At 45.5% G+C, this 16002-nt stretch overlaps 1 protein-coding gene across 14 annotated transcripts in view; it reads left to right on the top strand.

The window, feature by feature from the left end:
* Positions 1-16002, top strand: part of hdac4 (histone deacetylase 4) — a 553521-nt gene that overhangs the window by 394281 nt on the left and 143238 nt on the right. For 13 of the 14 annotated variants that reach the window (XM_085985631.1, XM_085985630.1, XM_085985628.1 and 10 more), the window contains 3 exons: positions 4118-4230; positions 8608-8724; positions 15752-15947. In XM_085985631.1, coding sequence (XP_085841757.1) covers positions 4118-4230; positions 8608-8724; positions 15752-15947 — 426 coding nt within the window. The remainder of the gene's footprint in view (positions 1-4117; positions 4231-8607; positions 8725-15751; positions 15948-16002) is intronic. The other variant, XM_085985633.1, reaches the window with a different exon arrangement.

Here is a 16002-nt window from a genome sequence, read left to right as displayed (position 1 = left end):
TTTAACTGTACTATGTCTAGTTACCTTTACAGCGCGGTTTCAACGTGATGACGTCATGCCGTTGGTCACGTGATTCCCCAATGGCGGGAAGAACGTGATGACGTCATGACGTCAGCTTTCAGACCAGAGGATCAGTCCTCGTGGAGCCTTCAAAGAGAGCAGACCTGTATTCGATGTATTCCAGCAGTTTCCAGTTTAAACCTGTTTTGTTCCATTAAAGTTCATTGTTTTGATTGCCTGAGTCGAACTCAGTCTTTTCGTTAGGTTATTGTAGGAACGGAGGTTCCTATTAAAAGTTGCAGTGCAGGACTCTCTCTTTTATATATAGGATCCAACTTGCAGACCATTTGGGTCAGTATTGCCCAATCTTTTGAAGCAGGTGGCCAGATCCACATGGCAGAACCATTGAGTTGGGCATATTTGACAAAAATCAAAGTCCCCCGCCACCCAGCTAAAACTCCAACTTCGCGTATGTAAAACTCTAGCCTCCCTATGGTAAAATACACTAGAATTTCGAGGCCTCCCTATGGTAAAAAGCCCTTCATATACAAAATCCCCGTGTTAAAAATCCAAGGCCAGCAATGCATTAAAATCTTGTGTCCCTGCCCCAAGACTGTATCTTACTTTATTGTTTGCTTGTCCTAGCCTGGTCTGCTCCCTGCATCCTCCTCTACAGCTGGGCCACCACCATTGGCTTGTCATGTAACAATGCTGCTCATTCATCAGTCTAACTGCACCGAACAGGATGAAACTTTTCTAATCCTCGGGGGCCATACAGTTTGAACTGCTCAGCACACAAATAGAAGAAAAGGACTGTGGGCCAGGTTGAAGGAGCCTACAGGCCATGTCTTAAACATTGCCGGTTTAGTGAATGGTCTCAATATTATTGAAGAAGTTTGTAGTGACTCATAGTCAGAATGTACTCTCCTTCAGGCAGCAATGAGAACTGCAGTTGGGCACAGCATTGTGACTGATGACAGCAGTCATACACTTTTCAGGATACTTTCCCTTATTAGCCGAGGCATCGAATATAAGAGCAGGGAGGTTATGCTAGAACTGTATGCAACACCAGTTAGGCCACAGCTAGAGTACTGTGTACAGTTCTGGTCACCACATTACAGGAAAGATGTGATTGCACCAGAGCAGTTACAGAGGAGATTTACAAGGACTGGAGAATTTTAGCTATGAGGAAAGAATAGATAGGCTGGGGTGGTTTTCCTTGGAACAGAGGCGGCTGAGGGGAGACTTAATTGAGGTGTATAAAATTATGAGGGGCCTAGATAGAGTGGATAGGAAGGACATATTTCCCTTAGCAGAGAGGTCAATAACCAGGGGCATAGATTTAAAGTAATTGGTAGAAGGATTAGAGGGGAATTGAGGAGAACTTTTTTTCACCCAGAGGGTGGTGCAGATCTGGACCTCATTGCCTGAAAGGGTGGTAGAGGCAGAAACCCTCATCGCATTTAAAATGTCCTTGGATGTGCGACCGTGCAAGAGCTTGTAAGTGGGATTGGCTGTATAGCTCTTTTTCGGCCAGCACAGACACGTTGGATCGAATCGCCTCCAGTATTCTGTGCTGTAAATTTCCATGCTTCTATATCTGGTATGTGACAGAAGTTCTTTGCAATCAGATGATGGGAACTAAGATGTGTTCCATTATCCCAGAAAGCTATGATTGACATGGAAGTGTCTAACGCCAGAAGGTGGTGATCTGGAGAGTTAGACATTCGTGGTCAACTACAGGTGCAATTTCCATCCCCATCTGCCAGCAAACAAATCTCCAAGTGTTCAGTTAAGCGGACTTGTTATAGGATCCAGAACAGCAGAGTAACAGCCCTCATTGACCTATTGACTTCCTGAATTGGGAAGTTTCTCCATGCCTTCTCCTAGTGTCTTCTCATAGTCAGGATCCAAGAAGGGGAAAATTTGTATCACTTTTCGGTATTTTTTGATCACTTTTCCACAGAGAGAATTTGGAACAAATAATTACTCTTAATGTTGAGTTTTTCAAAAAAAAAAGGTACAGGAAACTGTGCTATCCGGCACCCATGGGACCGAGCTACTGCCGTTTTTTTAAAAGCTCCGGATAGACCAGCGTCAATGTTATCAGATAGGAGCTTTTCATCGCAGTATCTGACCACAAACACTGTTGCTCAGCAACAGCTTGTAAACACTCGGCCCATGGCTTGGAAGCGTCTCTGAAGCTGTTGCTAAGATACAGAGACGCTTTCTAGAGCCTGCCGTGTCTGACCACCAACACTGTTGCTCAGCAACAGCTTGTAAACATTCGGCCCATGGCTTGGAAGCGTCTCTGAAGCTGTTGCTAAGCGACAAAGACGCTTTCCAGAGCCTGCCTGTGAAAAGCAGAAAAAAAACCTAACTAAAACGGCTGCTGATTTCTGCCGTTAGATCAAAGTTGCCGGACATTCAACTCCCGGATAGCACAAAGTTTCCTGTATTGGGTATTGAGAAAAGTTATTTTCTTTTTAAAAAGAAGCTGAAACAATAGGTAATTAAAATGCTAATCAGCTAGTTGTAATGATGTTTCCTCATAGACTGTAAATAAACGATTAATTTGTTTGCCTCCATAATCAGAAATAACGCATACCCATTATATTGCAAAGACTATGGGGGTAATTTTAATCTAACTAGCCAGGCAGGAGACCCACGGGAATGGGTGAAACACTGGCTTTATACCCCGCCCAATATTACTCTCCATTGACTTCAATGCAGAGTAAAGTGAGGGGGGGTGGGGGGTGTAAAACCAGCATCGCACCCAATCCCATCAGCTTCCCGATGGGCCAGTTAGGTTAAAATTACCCCCTACAGTATAATGGGTGCGAGGTGTTTTCTGAGTAAAGTTAGTTAGGTTAAAATTGCCCCCTAGATCCCTTTTTTTTGTCTGCACAAAGAAATAATAGAGAGGCTGGCACACAGGCTGAGAGAACCTTTTAATTTAAACCGGATTGCTGAAACGGCAGACAGATTTGTTAAAGGGAAAGTTATGAGGGCCTCTGCTGAGACGAAGAGTTTCAAAATGCTGCAGGACAGTTAGAAGACCTCTTGTTTGAATTGAGTAAGATGACCCACTTGTGTGGGGATGCGTGACATGTTCTTTATTTTATACTATTAAGCAAAAATAAGTTTATATTGATTTGAAATAAATTAATATCATATCTCTTGCTCGGTATGCTCACTTATGAGATAAACTAGCTTAACGATTTGTATTTAGCCTTGTCTCACTAAGTATTTGTTCAGTCCACCGTTGGCAAGATTGAAGAAAGACACGAGTATCCAGTCATGATCACAAAGGGTGCTATTGTTACATCCCTGGATTACGCTATCATACAAGCAGAAATAAGGAACTGCAAGTTAACTCCCATGAAAGTGAAACACTCATACTACCAAAGGGAGTAACTGACACCACTGAACCTGAGAAGTTATCTACAGCAGTCCTGAATTCATAGCAACTTGGTTCTCAGGGCTACTGTGTGTCAACATTGGTCAACCCTTCAGGAGTCATTACAGCGATTACTGATTCAGATGGAGGGCCAGATGTGGCATAGTCATGTTTGGAACTTCTAGTTGATGGCATGGTTCTTGAGAAGGCTGATTCAACGAAACAGGATTTCCCCATGTCAGTGTTGGCAAAGTTACCAAATCAAAATGACAGATTTCTTCTTCTGGTAGCACAATGGAACGGTGTTCCAGGAGATTATCGGGATAGAGCAGTTCCTATAGTTTATGCCAGATTGATGCAAAGGAGGAGCACCATGTCTATTGTAGGTAGTGATAGTTTGTTGCATAGAGTAGTACCTTTGGCTCATACCAGCATTTCTCAGTGGTAACTTTCTAATACCCTGTACCAGTTGGTGAAGAGGAGTGGCACAAAACACTTCTCCAGTGAGCAAAGGAAAATGGGATCGGAGAACTATGGTTTGGAACGTGTATTATGCATGCTAATGGCGAAGCAAGTAGTAAAGCTCATCAGTAATACACAAGTAGTTACTGCTGTATTCACTTGTGATTTAACAGAAGTGGCCTATGATGTAGTATTGAAGTCTCCTTAGTGAGATTTTGCTATCAGTTTTAATAGATTGTTTTTCTATTTTATCAGATTCAGCTTGTAACAGCGCTCCTGGATCTGGCCCAAGCTCCCCCAACAACAGCTCCAACAACATCACTACAGAAAATGGCATAGCAGGATCAGCAACCAACATACCAACCGAGGTAACCTGGTTGGAACTGCTTTCGGTGGCAAATGTCACTATTCTTAGAAGTGTTAGGGTAACACATTCCAGTCCTGGTCCTGTATTAAAAATGGTTTGTTTTCTATGGTCATTTGCCCCTAACCCCAAACTTCATATACAAATGCATACGATTACGGCCTCTGGTGATCAGGCTACACAAGTTAAAATGTCAGTTATCATACTCCTTTAGAGTGGTGTTACTGCTGTAAAATGTTTCTAGAGTACTTCAATCATATTATGCTGCACATGTCCATGTAAGTACATAAAAAGAAAGGAAAAGCCATTCAACCAGTCAGTCCACAGTCCATGTATGATTATCAAGGTCACTGATTTGGAAAAAACACACGGGGTTACAGATTTCAATCCCCAAAACACTGGCAAAAATCACAGATTCCTATGCAATTAAATCCGAATCAGATTTATTTAGCCATCTTAAATAAATGGCCCTGATAATTCTATCCTGGACTTACTCCCACACCACCTGTTAATCCCTGCTTCAAGGAATACCAAGTGCTTTCCCCTACCAGTTGTTTGTACTAATACTTCTTTGCATAGGAGAAATTGCTTTGCAAGCCTTCTAGAGTAGTTTCATCTATGCCAAGGAACAAAGATAAGAACTATGTTAAGAAATAAATGGAAAATCCATGAACTTTTTTAAAGGTGAGGTTACAAGACAGTAATGTCAACAGACTGGTTATATTTATATATATTTATCTGTTGCAAAATGGCTTGGCTTCTGGACACTTTTCTGAAGTTGGCCAAGATCAATGCTGTTGCTACCTTATTGTAGTTTAAACAATTTTGTGTAGTTAAATATAAATAATGTGAAATGAGTGATTTACCTAAAAGTTATAAATCTTTATATATTTTTGAATCTTTTTATATCTGTTTTGGAAGGGCTGTGTACTTATTAAACTTTCTGAAATATAAGCCGTCCCACCATCAGAGTTTTTCAGCAACTTTAGACAACTTTAATTAAAAAAAACTATCAGATATCCCACATTGCTTGTAATGCCGGTAGACAGTAGGAGTTTTGAGCCATGGCGTTCACTTGCTTAGTCTGGTGCCTGTTAGATCAGTTCATTTGCATAGTATTCATCCTGCTGCTTTTGAGTTCTGTTTTTAGAATGGTAGGATGAGCACTTTGGGGACAAGGCTGATCTGCTAGTTCCAGTACAGAGTGAGCTTAAAACATGCACTTTTGCTCTGAACAGCAGGTTATGCTGTCATCGATAGATGCAGAGTACACTCTGCTGGCCACAGAATTCCATTGTCCTGAAATTTGCAGTGGTGCGTTTGCTGTGAAACTGACGGCAACTTCAGGATTTAGCGCATACGCATCCTAACGCATAAATTCTGAAGTTGCGGTCAGTCACTCACTGCTCTGACACTGGCTGCGCTGTGTCCATTCTCCCCCCACCGTGGCACCCCCCCCCCCCCCCCACCCCCATAGTCGGCAATCAGTGTTATCAGGGAAATCAGTGAAACTGCTGAAAATTTGGGCTTTTCCGCGGTAATATCGCTGTTAAATTTCCCATTAAAAGTTAAATCCTTTTGGATTAGGTGTACCTGGGGTTTTAACACCGACTTGACTGCTAAACAAACATTATGGTCCTCAAAAACTCTCTTTCATTTTGTTGGCTGTCAAACTTCTCCATTTTAATAAAAATTACAATTTTTAAAAAACTTTAAAAAAAATTATTTAAAAAAAAAGTTTGTTCATCTTTTTTTCAGGTTTACCATTTCCCCCTGTGAGAGCCCCAATCTCTGTTTAGCTCTCTATAGTATTTTTAAAAAGTTAGAATAAAAGGAACTTACTCACTTCCTGGTTCCCGGTCTGTGAGAATTCTGCATTGTGATTGGCTGCTTAGACAGCTTGTTGACGTCATAGCAGCTCGCGTTAGGAATTCCCCATTAACTTACACTGATCTCATCTGAACGTTGGGAAAACCGAACATCTCGCCACAGAGATCGCAAGATCTTTGTGGGAAGCTTACTTCGGGGCCAGCGGCAAATGCCTTTGCTTCACCGCTGACCACAAATTACGACCATTGTGTGGGTCTGATGGAGTGAATAGGAGATGAGGCAGGGGAAGAATTGATGATAAGTAGGTTCGGTTTGAGGAATTGGGTAGAATGGGCAGCGTGCAAGGCTAGGAGAGAGGTGCAGAGGGATGGAGCAAATTAGAGGCAGGCTGGAACAGGTGACTAGAATAATGGGAGATCTTCATAGATGTAAGATGAGTTGCTTTAGAATCATAAAAATTACATCACATAAGGCGGCGATTCAGTGCATTGGTTGTGTGCCAGTGCTCACGCTTCAACTGCAGCCATTTACTCTGTTCATTTCTCTGCCTCATCACAGTATCATTTAATGTTCTTGTTTTTAAATACATATCCAGTTTCCTTGTAAAAGATGCAAACCTCTGCCTCAATATCCACTTGTGGTAAAGCATTCCATATTCTAATAACCCTCTCTGGGGGGTGGAAATCTTCTAACTCCCTTTTTTATTCCTCTAATGACAATCTTGAGTTTATGTCTCCTTGTTTCCGATTTGCACCCAGTTGAAACAATCTTTCAATATATATCCTCTTAAAAATTTTCACAATCTTGAAAACTTGTATTCAATCCCCCTTAACCACCTCTGTTCCAGTGAAAAAAGGGCCTCATTTTTGAACCTTTCTTCAAAACTATAACTTCTCATTCCTGATATTGTAATGAACCTTCATTGCACCAGAACAACTATGAAGTAACAATGTCTTGTACAAATTCAACAGCAAATTCCTTGCATTTATTTTCAATGCCCCATGTGTATAAACCCAGAATCACATTTGCCTTTTTTTTAATCTTTTCTACTTGCGCCAGCACTTTTAAAGATCTATGTATTTGTACCTCTAAATCTTCATTCCTCCGTTCTGTTAAGAAACTTGCCTTTTAGGGTATGCTTAAACATACTACTTCACATTTCCTTGCACTGAACTGCATCTGCTATCTATCTGCCTATTCTGCTAACCTATGTCTCGCTGCTCTGTTCACCACAGTTTTTTGTACTCCCTATTTTAGTATCCACAACTTTGGATTATGATGATTCTTATGCTTATGTCTGGATCAGTTTTATAAATAGAAAACAAAAGAGGTCCCAGCACAGAACACTGGGACACATCACTACCTACATCTCACCTATCTGAAATACATCTATTTATCCCTACTGTTTGCTTCTTGTTCCCTTGCTATCTCTACTCTGATGGTTGGATACCCTTTAATACAATGTGCCATCATTTTTATAACAAGTCTCCTGTGTGGCACCTTAGCATATGCCTTTTGAAAATCCATATACACAGCTTCTGCTGCATTTTCTTTATTTATACAATGCGATTTTCTCAAAAAATTCAGTTAGTCAAATATGGCATGCGTTTTACAAATCCATACTGTCTCTGATTAACTCCTTGCTTTCTAAGTGTTAATTTAATTCCATATTATTATGGACCTTTTATTCACAACAAGGATAAAATTAAATGATCAAATATTCCCTGGCTTACCCTTTCCCTTTCCTTGAACAAGGGTGTAGCATTTGCCATGCTCCAGTACTTCAATGCAATTCTGGTTTTTAAAGATGTTTTTGAAAAATTATACTTAATGCTGCTGACTGCTCCCCAACCTCCCCCAGTAGTCTGGGGTGCAGCCATCTGGGACTTGGAACCTTTCTACTATTAGCTGCATTAACTTTATCAAAATAGTTTACTTAGAATATTTTTCTCCAGTTGTGTCCTTTTCACATTGTCCTCAGGTTCTCCTCCCGTTCCACTTTCACCTCCCTCTGTAAATTACAAATTGAAGTAAAATACTTATTAAAGCACCTTTTTAGCTACACAATGTTCCCTTCGGCTCTAAGTCACCCTACCCTTCTTTAACTATACTTTTACTTAATGTGCTTGTAAAAGCCCTTTTGCAGCACTCGCCTCTTTTTATACATTTCTGGGGCTTGGTTTGGAGGCTAAAGGTGTAGTTGGTGGGGTAATATCGCGCAGATTTCACTTTTTGTTTTTTGGAATCTGGTCTATGGTACCATGTGACTGATGATGCCACATGGTTTAGCATGGACCAATCAGCATTACTAAAGGCACTCTGCACTCTTGTAGATAAAACCACTTTAATAGTGTTTACAGATAAAAGGAAAAGTTTACTGTGGTGCTAATCTAAGTCTCTCATTGACTTTTTGGAGACCTAATTCTAAAATGTCAGTTTTATAATGTCATGGAGAAATCGGGTTAATCAAATAAACAGTTTTTGCCACAAGTGGCAAATTGATACAATACATTTTGTTGTTGAAACTCATACTATCCTTTTCCTATTTCAGTCTACTTTGGCTCACAAACTGGTTGCTCGAGATGGCTCAGTGACGCAATTGCCTCTGTATACTTCACCATCTTTGCCCAACATAACTCTAGGTCTGCCAGCCACAGGTCCCTCTAGTGTAAGTACTGAATCACCTGATTATGCACATGTACCGTGAATTGATAAATTATAGTGGAAACATCCAGCAGAAATTCTAAAATCTGCTACTAGTGGCTAACCTTCCATTTCATTTATCCCATCAGCTCTTTTGGTAGAAAGCTCACTGGCAGTTGGGGAGCAGTTGTGAGCAGATCCCTACAGTTGTGCACAGATTCCAACAGTCGTGTTAAGCAATCCACCAATCTGTAGCTATATGAACAGTGGAGTGTTGCCATTGCCCCTTCACCCCCACCTCCCTCCCCAAAACCCTGCTTCCCTTGCACAAATGGATACGGTGGAATGAATGGCAGTGTAAGTGATGGCAGTTTAGGGTGATGTTCTATAGATGTATATTAGTTTTGCAGCGCATTGTACCATGGAGTTTTGAAGCACAGGTTCACGCCCATGATTCTCCACACATTCCTGATCTTGGCTAAGCTATTCCAAGGCACCAGGTGAAGGTTGGGCAGTTCCTCCCAGGGTTGAAAAGGTGGTCTTGCTGCCCCCCCACCCCTCAATCCTGCAGGCATTCAGCTCAGAAAAGCAATAGCAAAGGTCTAAGAGCAAATAGATATGCCTCTTGCGCAGGAAATTGGAAGGAGCTATGCTGGGAAAAACATTAAACATGTTGGGTGGGCTTACTTTCATAATTTTTAATACACTCCCCATGTTGAACAGAACCCAGGGCACAGTCATACTCTGAGGCCTGATCCTGAGATTCAGTAGGGCTTTGTGCAGTTCAAAGAAGGAACCTGCTTCAAGATATAATTGCTACTGTCTGAGCTGAATGCACTCCACCCTCATACTAATTGCAAAGTGAATAATAATCAGTGCTCAATTGCACATTTATTACACAACCATGATTCTCCCGATACATTAATCTGCCTAATGGGGAACCAGCAGATTTTTAAAAATTTGTTCTTGGAATATGGGCAATGCTGGCAAGGCCACATTTATTGCCATGAGGCGATTGTGGGCCTTCTCCTTCAACCGCTGCAGTACTTGTGGCAGTAGTGCTTCCACAATGGTATTAGTGAGGGAATTCCAGGCTATTGACCCATTGATGATAAAGGAATGATGATATATATCCAAGTCGGGTTGGTATGTGGCTTGGAAGAGAACTCAAAGGTGATGGTGTTCCCACAATATTGCCGCTCTCGTCCTTCTCCATGGTAGAGTTCACAGAGGAGGGAAGTGCTGTCAAAGTAACCTTGATGAGTTGCAGGAGTGCATCATGTAGATTGTACATACTGGTGGTGTAGGAGGTGGATATTGAGTACAGCTGTAGAGGCACCAACCAAGCAAACTGCTCTGCCATTGATGGTGTTGAGCTTCTTGTTGCAGCTGCACCTTACCTCTCTGGCATTCAACTCGTGTTCATGTCTGATCTAGGCTGTAATGAGGTCAGGCACCGAGTCGTTCTGGCGGAACCCAAGTGGAGCGTTAGTGAGCAGGGTATTGATGAGTAGGAGTCGCTTGATGGCACTATCGATGACTCCTTTCATAATTTTACTAATGATTGGGAGGAGGCTGATATGGTGGTAATTGGCCAGGTTAGAGTTACCCTGTTTTTTGTGGATAGGACATAACTACATTCCTTTGTAGATACCATTGTCAAAGCTGTACTGGAACAGCTTGGCTAGGGGCACAACTAATTCTGGTGCACGGGTTGTCAGCTTTATATTGTCAGAGCCCACGATCATGCACTCAGTACTTTTGGCTGAAGTCTCTTGCAAACACTTCAGCCTTGTCTCTTGCAATCATGTGGTGGGCTTCCACCACAGTTGAGGATGGGGATATTCAGTAAATTGGTTCTGCCTCTAATTGGATGCAACAGAAATGGCATCTGCAGCATAGAATCCTGTTGAATTCTTTACATTGCATAATTTTATAAAGATTTTTGAAGAATTACATACTTTTGTTAGAAATGGTATGATTGATTTTAATGTATAAAAATAAACAATTTAGAATAATAAGTTTCTCACTTGTAAATAATTTATTTGAAATACAGGCTCAGTATGTATTTGTTATACCCAAAAATAATCAATTGAATTATATGTGTTACGATTTCCTCATTTTTGAACTTTGAAAGAGAGGCACAATTTTACTGATACAGTACTTCAAAGACAAAGGCCCCGATTTTCCCAGAGCCGTCGGGCGGGGTTTCAGGCGGGTGGGGGCTGAGCATCGCAGAAATAGGGGGTCGTGACGCCCACCCCTGCCCGATTCCTCGCCCCACCCGACTTTCGCCCCGGTGTTTCAGCGTGACCCGAATCAGTCCCGCCCGCAGCCAGCGGGACTGGTCGTCGGGGACCGAATGATCAATAATTGGCAGCTGTAATCCAATTTTAAGGGGCCCTTGCAATTTTCAGCCGTTCCCCACGTAAACCACGCCTGGTGGGAACACCGCTGATGAAACCTGGCGTGAACAATGTTGGCTTGCTTACTTTCAGCTGCAGGTCAATCAGGAATGAAGAGATTTAATCAGACAGCATTGGTAGGCTGCAGGACCTTGTTGCTCCAGGCTTGGGGCAACTTGTTGAAGGCTTAGGCACAGCTGTGGAAGGTTGGAGCCTCACACACTTCTCCAGTGTGAGCTCCTGGGAAGCCCCTCTCACCACCCTCACTCAGCGCTTCCTCAACGGAGGCATCTGCCAGAAGCATGGGAGGCCTTTTGTTCCTTCCCTTCTTGGCATTAGAGGATCTCCAACAGCAGAGTAGGCTGGAGCAGATCCAGCAACAACAGCAGCACCAGCAAGAGCGACAGGCTGCGGCTCAGCCACCTGAGGCAGCACAGGCCAGAAGGGGCCAGCGCATGGAAGGCCATCGACGCAGGAGATACCCCCCCAAACAGGGTCTACAGACACAGGGTGAGCTACTCAACATGACTGAGCAGCAGTGCCAAAGGCGGCTCCGACTTTCGCGTGAGGTAGTGACTGACATCTGCGCAATGCTCCAGCAAAACCTGGAGCCCAGAGCACCAGGTCGACACTCTTTACCAGTGGCCATCAAAGTCACCACCGCACTCAACTTTTAGACCTCAGGCTCCTTCCAGGGATCAGCAGCAGACATCAGTGGCATCTCCCAGGCGGCCGCACACACTTGCATCAAACAGGTCACCTTTGCCCTCGCGCACAATCACATCCATTTCACCCGGGATCGCGCAAGTGTGAGGGCGCGAGCGCTTGAATTAGCTCAGCTGGCAGACTTTCCAAGGGTGCAGGGCGTCATTGACTGCACACATGTGGCCCTTAGGACACCCCACCGCAATCCAGGAGTTTTTGTCAACCGCAAGGGCTTCCACTCCCTTAACGTTCAGCTGGTGTGTGACCACAAGGTGATTTTGCATGTTTGTGCCAAGTACGCTGGCAGCTGCCATGACTCCTTCATACTGCGCCAGTCTACTGTGCCTCCGCTATTCAGTCTGCCAAATGAACTTCAGGGATGGCTAGTATGATAGCAAAATACTGCAGATGTTGGAAATCCGAAATAACAACAGAAAATGCTGGAAAAACTCAGCAGGTCAGGCAACATCCGTGGAGAGAAATTTGAATTTTGAAGAAGGGTTCGACCCGAAACGTCAACTCAAATTTCTCTCCACGGATGTTGCCTGACCTGCTGAGTTTTTCCAGCATTTTCTGTTGTTATTTCAGGGATGGCTACTTGGAGACAAGGGATATCCCCTGCGGTCTTGGCTAATGACGCCGTTGAGGAGACCAGCCAACGAAGCTGAGGAGCGCTACAACTCCAGCCACGTTTCCACCAGATGCATTATCGAGCAAGCCATCGGATTGCTAAAGATGCGCTTCAGATGCCTCGATAGATCAGGTGGAGCCCTACAGTACTCATCAGCCAGGGTCTCCAAAATGTGTGCTTCACAACATGGCACAGCGTCGTGGCTTTCCGATTCCGCAGGACCAAGAGGCTCCTCACAGAGCCACCTCGGATGAGGATGATGCTGAGGAGGAGGAGGACGGAAACGAGCATCCTGCAGAGGCCCGTCAACCAGCGGCACCAGTGCGCGAGAACATTGCTGGGCGGAATGCAAGGAACGCACTCATCCTGGCCAGATTTGCGTAGCCTGGTACATCAAACACTGCAGCCTCACTGCTTCTTAACTGACCATGGACAGTGGCCCATGCCTGCGCATTTCTACCTATTTGACCAGCTTGCTGACATCTGCAAGTAATCCTAAGGCCTCAATGTGATATCCCCATTCGCCAAATGACAGACACCATAACTGCAGCAGTTGCCACCAGATTTTTTATGCACAGGAAACTGATGGGTGAAAAGTCTTGTATATAGTTTTAATGCCAAGTGACTACCCTTGTGATTAGTGGTGCTTTATTTTTCTCTTACGCGTGCTCCTACGTAGTGGTACCCCTGTGGCTTCAGCAGATGTGGAGGCCCCTTGCTCACTTTCCTGCTGCTCCTGTCTCGACACCTTTGGCGGGCGTCCTCTGGGGTGGCGAGCCTGTGAGGGCTCGCCAGCAGTCTGCTGCTCCTGTGGCTGTGCAGGGCTTGAGACTCCTATCTCGCTTGGGTGTGGACTCCGGCGGGGCTCTGACCGAGGGCTCAGAAGTGGCATGGAAGTGTGAGCGCGTGGAGAGGCGACCCCACTTCCTTGAGGTGTGCCAACAACCTCTCATGGGTCAGCTCCCCTTCAGCGCCTGCAAGTGGCTGGAGAGCACCTTGCTGCACATCAGGGGGGCCATGGGGACCCGTCTCTGCACTGGAAGTCCTGCTCAGAGGGGCTTCCATGAAGGTCTGGTTTCGGTGCTCAATAGATGCCCGTCGCTCCTCGAGATGTCATTTTATTCTGAGCACTCACCATGTTTTCGATACCCTGGCGACTAAGATCCTCCTCGGCCACAGCCCTCCTCTCCTCGGCCGCAGCCCTCCTCTCCTTGGCCGCAGCCCTCCTCTCCTTGGCCGCAGCCCTCCTCTCCTTGGCCGCAGCCCTCCTCTCCTTGGCCGCAGCCCTCCTCTCCTTGGCCGCAGCCCTCCTCTTCTTGGCCGCAGCCCTCCTCTCCTTGGCCGCAGCCCTCCTCTCCTTGGCCGCAGCCCTCCTCTCCTCGGCCGCAGCCCTCCTCTCCTCGGCAGTAGCCAGCCTTACTGCAGAGGTAGCCATCCTTTCCGTGGTGATGCTTTCATGCGCCAATGACTCCATTAAGGCTGTGCTCATGCTCGCCATGGACTCCTCCATTCGCTCCACACTCGCAGCGACCCTGGAGACAAAACCTGCCAGAGACTCCAGCATCTGTGCATGGAGATCCATCACCTCCTCTCTTGCGGATGGACCCAGAGGCATAGGGTCGACATGCAGCTGAGCTGAGCTGGCAGAGGCCTGCGCCCGCCGACAAGGACTCTCCACTGCTGTCCCTGTCTCCACAATCTGCTGAGGCTCACTTGTGAGCTGTGAAACACCAGGTGATAACACTACTGTGTCCTGAAGGGCCCCCCCCCCCCCCCCGAGGTGCGAGTGTCTGCGCTGGTGCTGGGTGCGCTTACTTCTGCTGACGCTGCGCCCTCAGAGGCTGGAGCTTCCTCTGAGGAGTCTGGCTGCAAAGCCTCTTCTTCCTCGGCAGTGGCGACGGGGGCTCCGGATGGTCCTGTCGGGGCGTAAAGGAAAGAGTTAGAGATCTGATGCCAAGGCTACTTGCACATTGGATTTGGCAGATGCTCATAAGTCCAAATGATGTAGCTTCAGAATCATATCAGCGACTCATGCTATGTCAATGAGAGAAATGGGAAACTATTCTGTCACCAGCTTGCGGGCTTGCTCCTGTCTCTCCTGCCCCAGCTTCCGCAGCCACGTCAGTCCCAGCAATCTCCATCACTGCTTCCTCCCAGGGGGTCAGGTGGGCGATTGAGGGTGGTCCTCCTCCAGTCCTCGCTCGCGCTCTCCTATTGTGAGCTCTCTTTTCCTGCAATGAGGGAGACAAGTAGAGTTTGAGTGAGAGTGCAGGAGTGAGTGTAGAGATTGCATAGCATAGATACTTAGAAGGAGACAAAGATGGTGTGAGGCTGCAAGACCAAGGGCCCTCCCTGTGTGTTGTCAGTTGTGTTCCAAGCATCAGAGTGAGAGGCAGTGTGAAGGCTGCATGGTGGAATAGTTCTGTGAATGTGAGCATAGAGAGGGAGGGAATGGGTAAGGGTGCATGGACGTGACTGTGAAGTGGGATGTGGAGGAAGTGATTGCTGAAGCTGAGTGCTGTTGGGGAAAGGCAATGGGGATCAGGTTGAGGGTGATGGAAACTTCATACTTTTCCTGTATGGTGAAGGTCATGGAAGCGCTTCCTGCACTGCATCCAGGTCCGACGGGTGACTCCCTGAGAGTTCACCTCTGCAGCCACCTCCATCCATGCAGCCCTGGTCTCTTTGGGAGGCCTCTTCTTCCCTGAGCTAGGGAAGAGGACCTCCCTGTGGGCCCTAACCCCATCCACCAATGTCTGCAATGAGGTCTCATCAAATTTGGCGGCAGCTCAGCCTCTGCCGCTGGCAGCAGCTGGTGCAGGCTCCCCTGCCATTCTGTACGACTGGTTGGGAAGCCTGCAGAGGTTGAGAAGCTTGCTGGAGACTTTAAAAGCACCACGAATGATGACATCATACTGTGGGGCTTTCTGACTGGAAATGGACACTTAGCAAGGGTGCCCACATGCTGGAAATTAATTGGCCAATTGAGGGAAGATTGCGTGCAGCTGGCTGACCCATTTAGATTCGGGTCGGAAGCCGACATTCGGGGAACCTGACAATTCCCCGCACCTTCGGGAAAGTCGGGGCCAAACTCTCTGTTCAACTGAGGTTCTGCTGAATTTCTATTATAGCTTTGTTTCAGTTAATTTATCACAATATCTTGGCCAGATGCATATTATACAACTTCTCGCATCTCTCCATTGTAGAAGGGATTTGTAACTGTATGGTACGGTTATTGCTGTTGAAATGTTGTGTGATTATTCACACAAAACATATAGAAATTATTCTGTATGTTTTCTGTTTGCATGCAGGGAGCCTCCGGACAGGCGGAAGGTGATAGAGTGGGCATTCAAGGACTCCCACTGAACACTCCATTTATTGCTGGCGCTCACCTGCCGCACTACATTGCAACAACATTGGATAAAGATGGCAGTAGCGGACATGCACCTCTTTTACAGCATATGGTCTTATTGGACCAATCTACACCACAGAGTCCACTAGTAACTGGTAAGTAACTCCGTAAAGGTGTCTTGAATGATTCAGGTATGTACGTGAGATTCGT

Source organism: Somniosus microcephalus, chromosome 4, assembly GCF_052327205.1.
Source record: "Somniosus microcephalus isolate GS21.2 chromosome 4, FLI_Smic_1.0, whole genome shotgun sequence".
Classification (NCBI taxonomy): Eukaryota; Metazoa; Chordata; class Chondrichthyes; order Squaliformes; family Somniosidae; genus Somniosus; species Somniosus microcephalus.
This window is presented reverse-complemented; position numbering and strand designations above follow the sequence as displayed.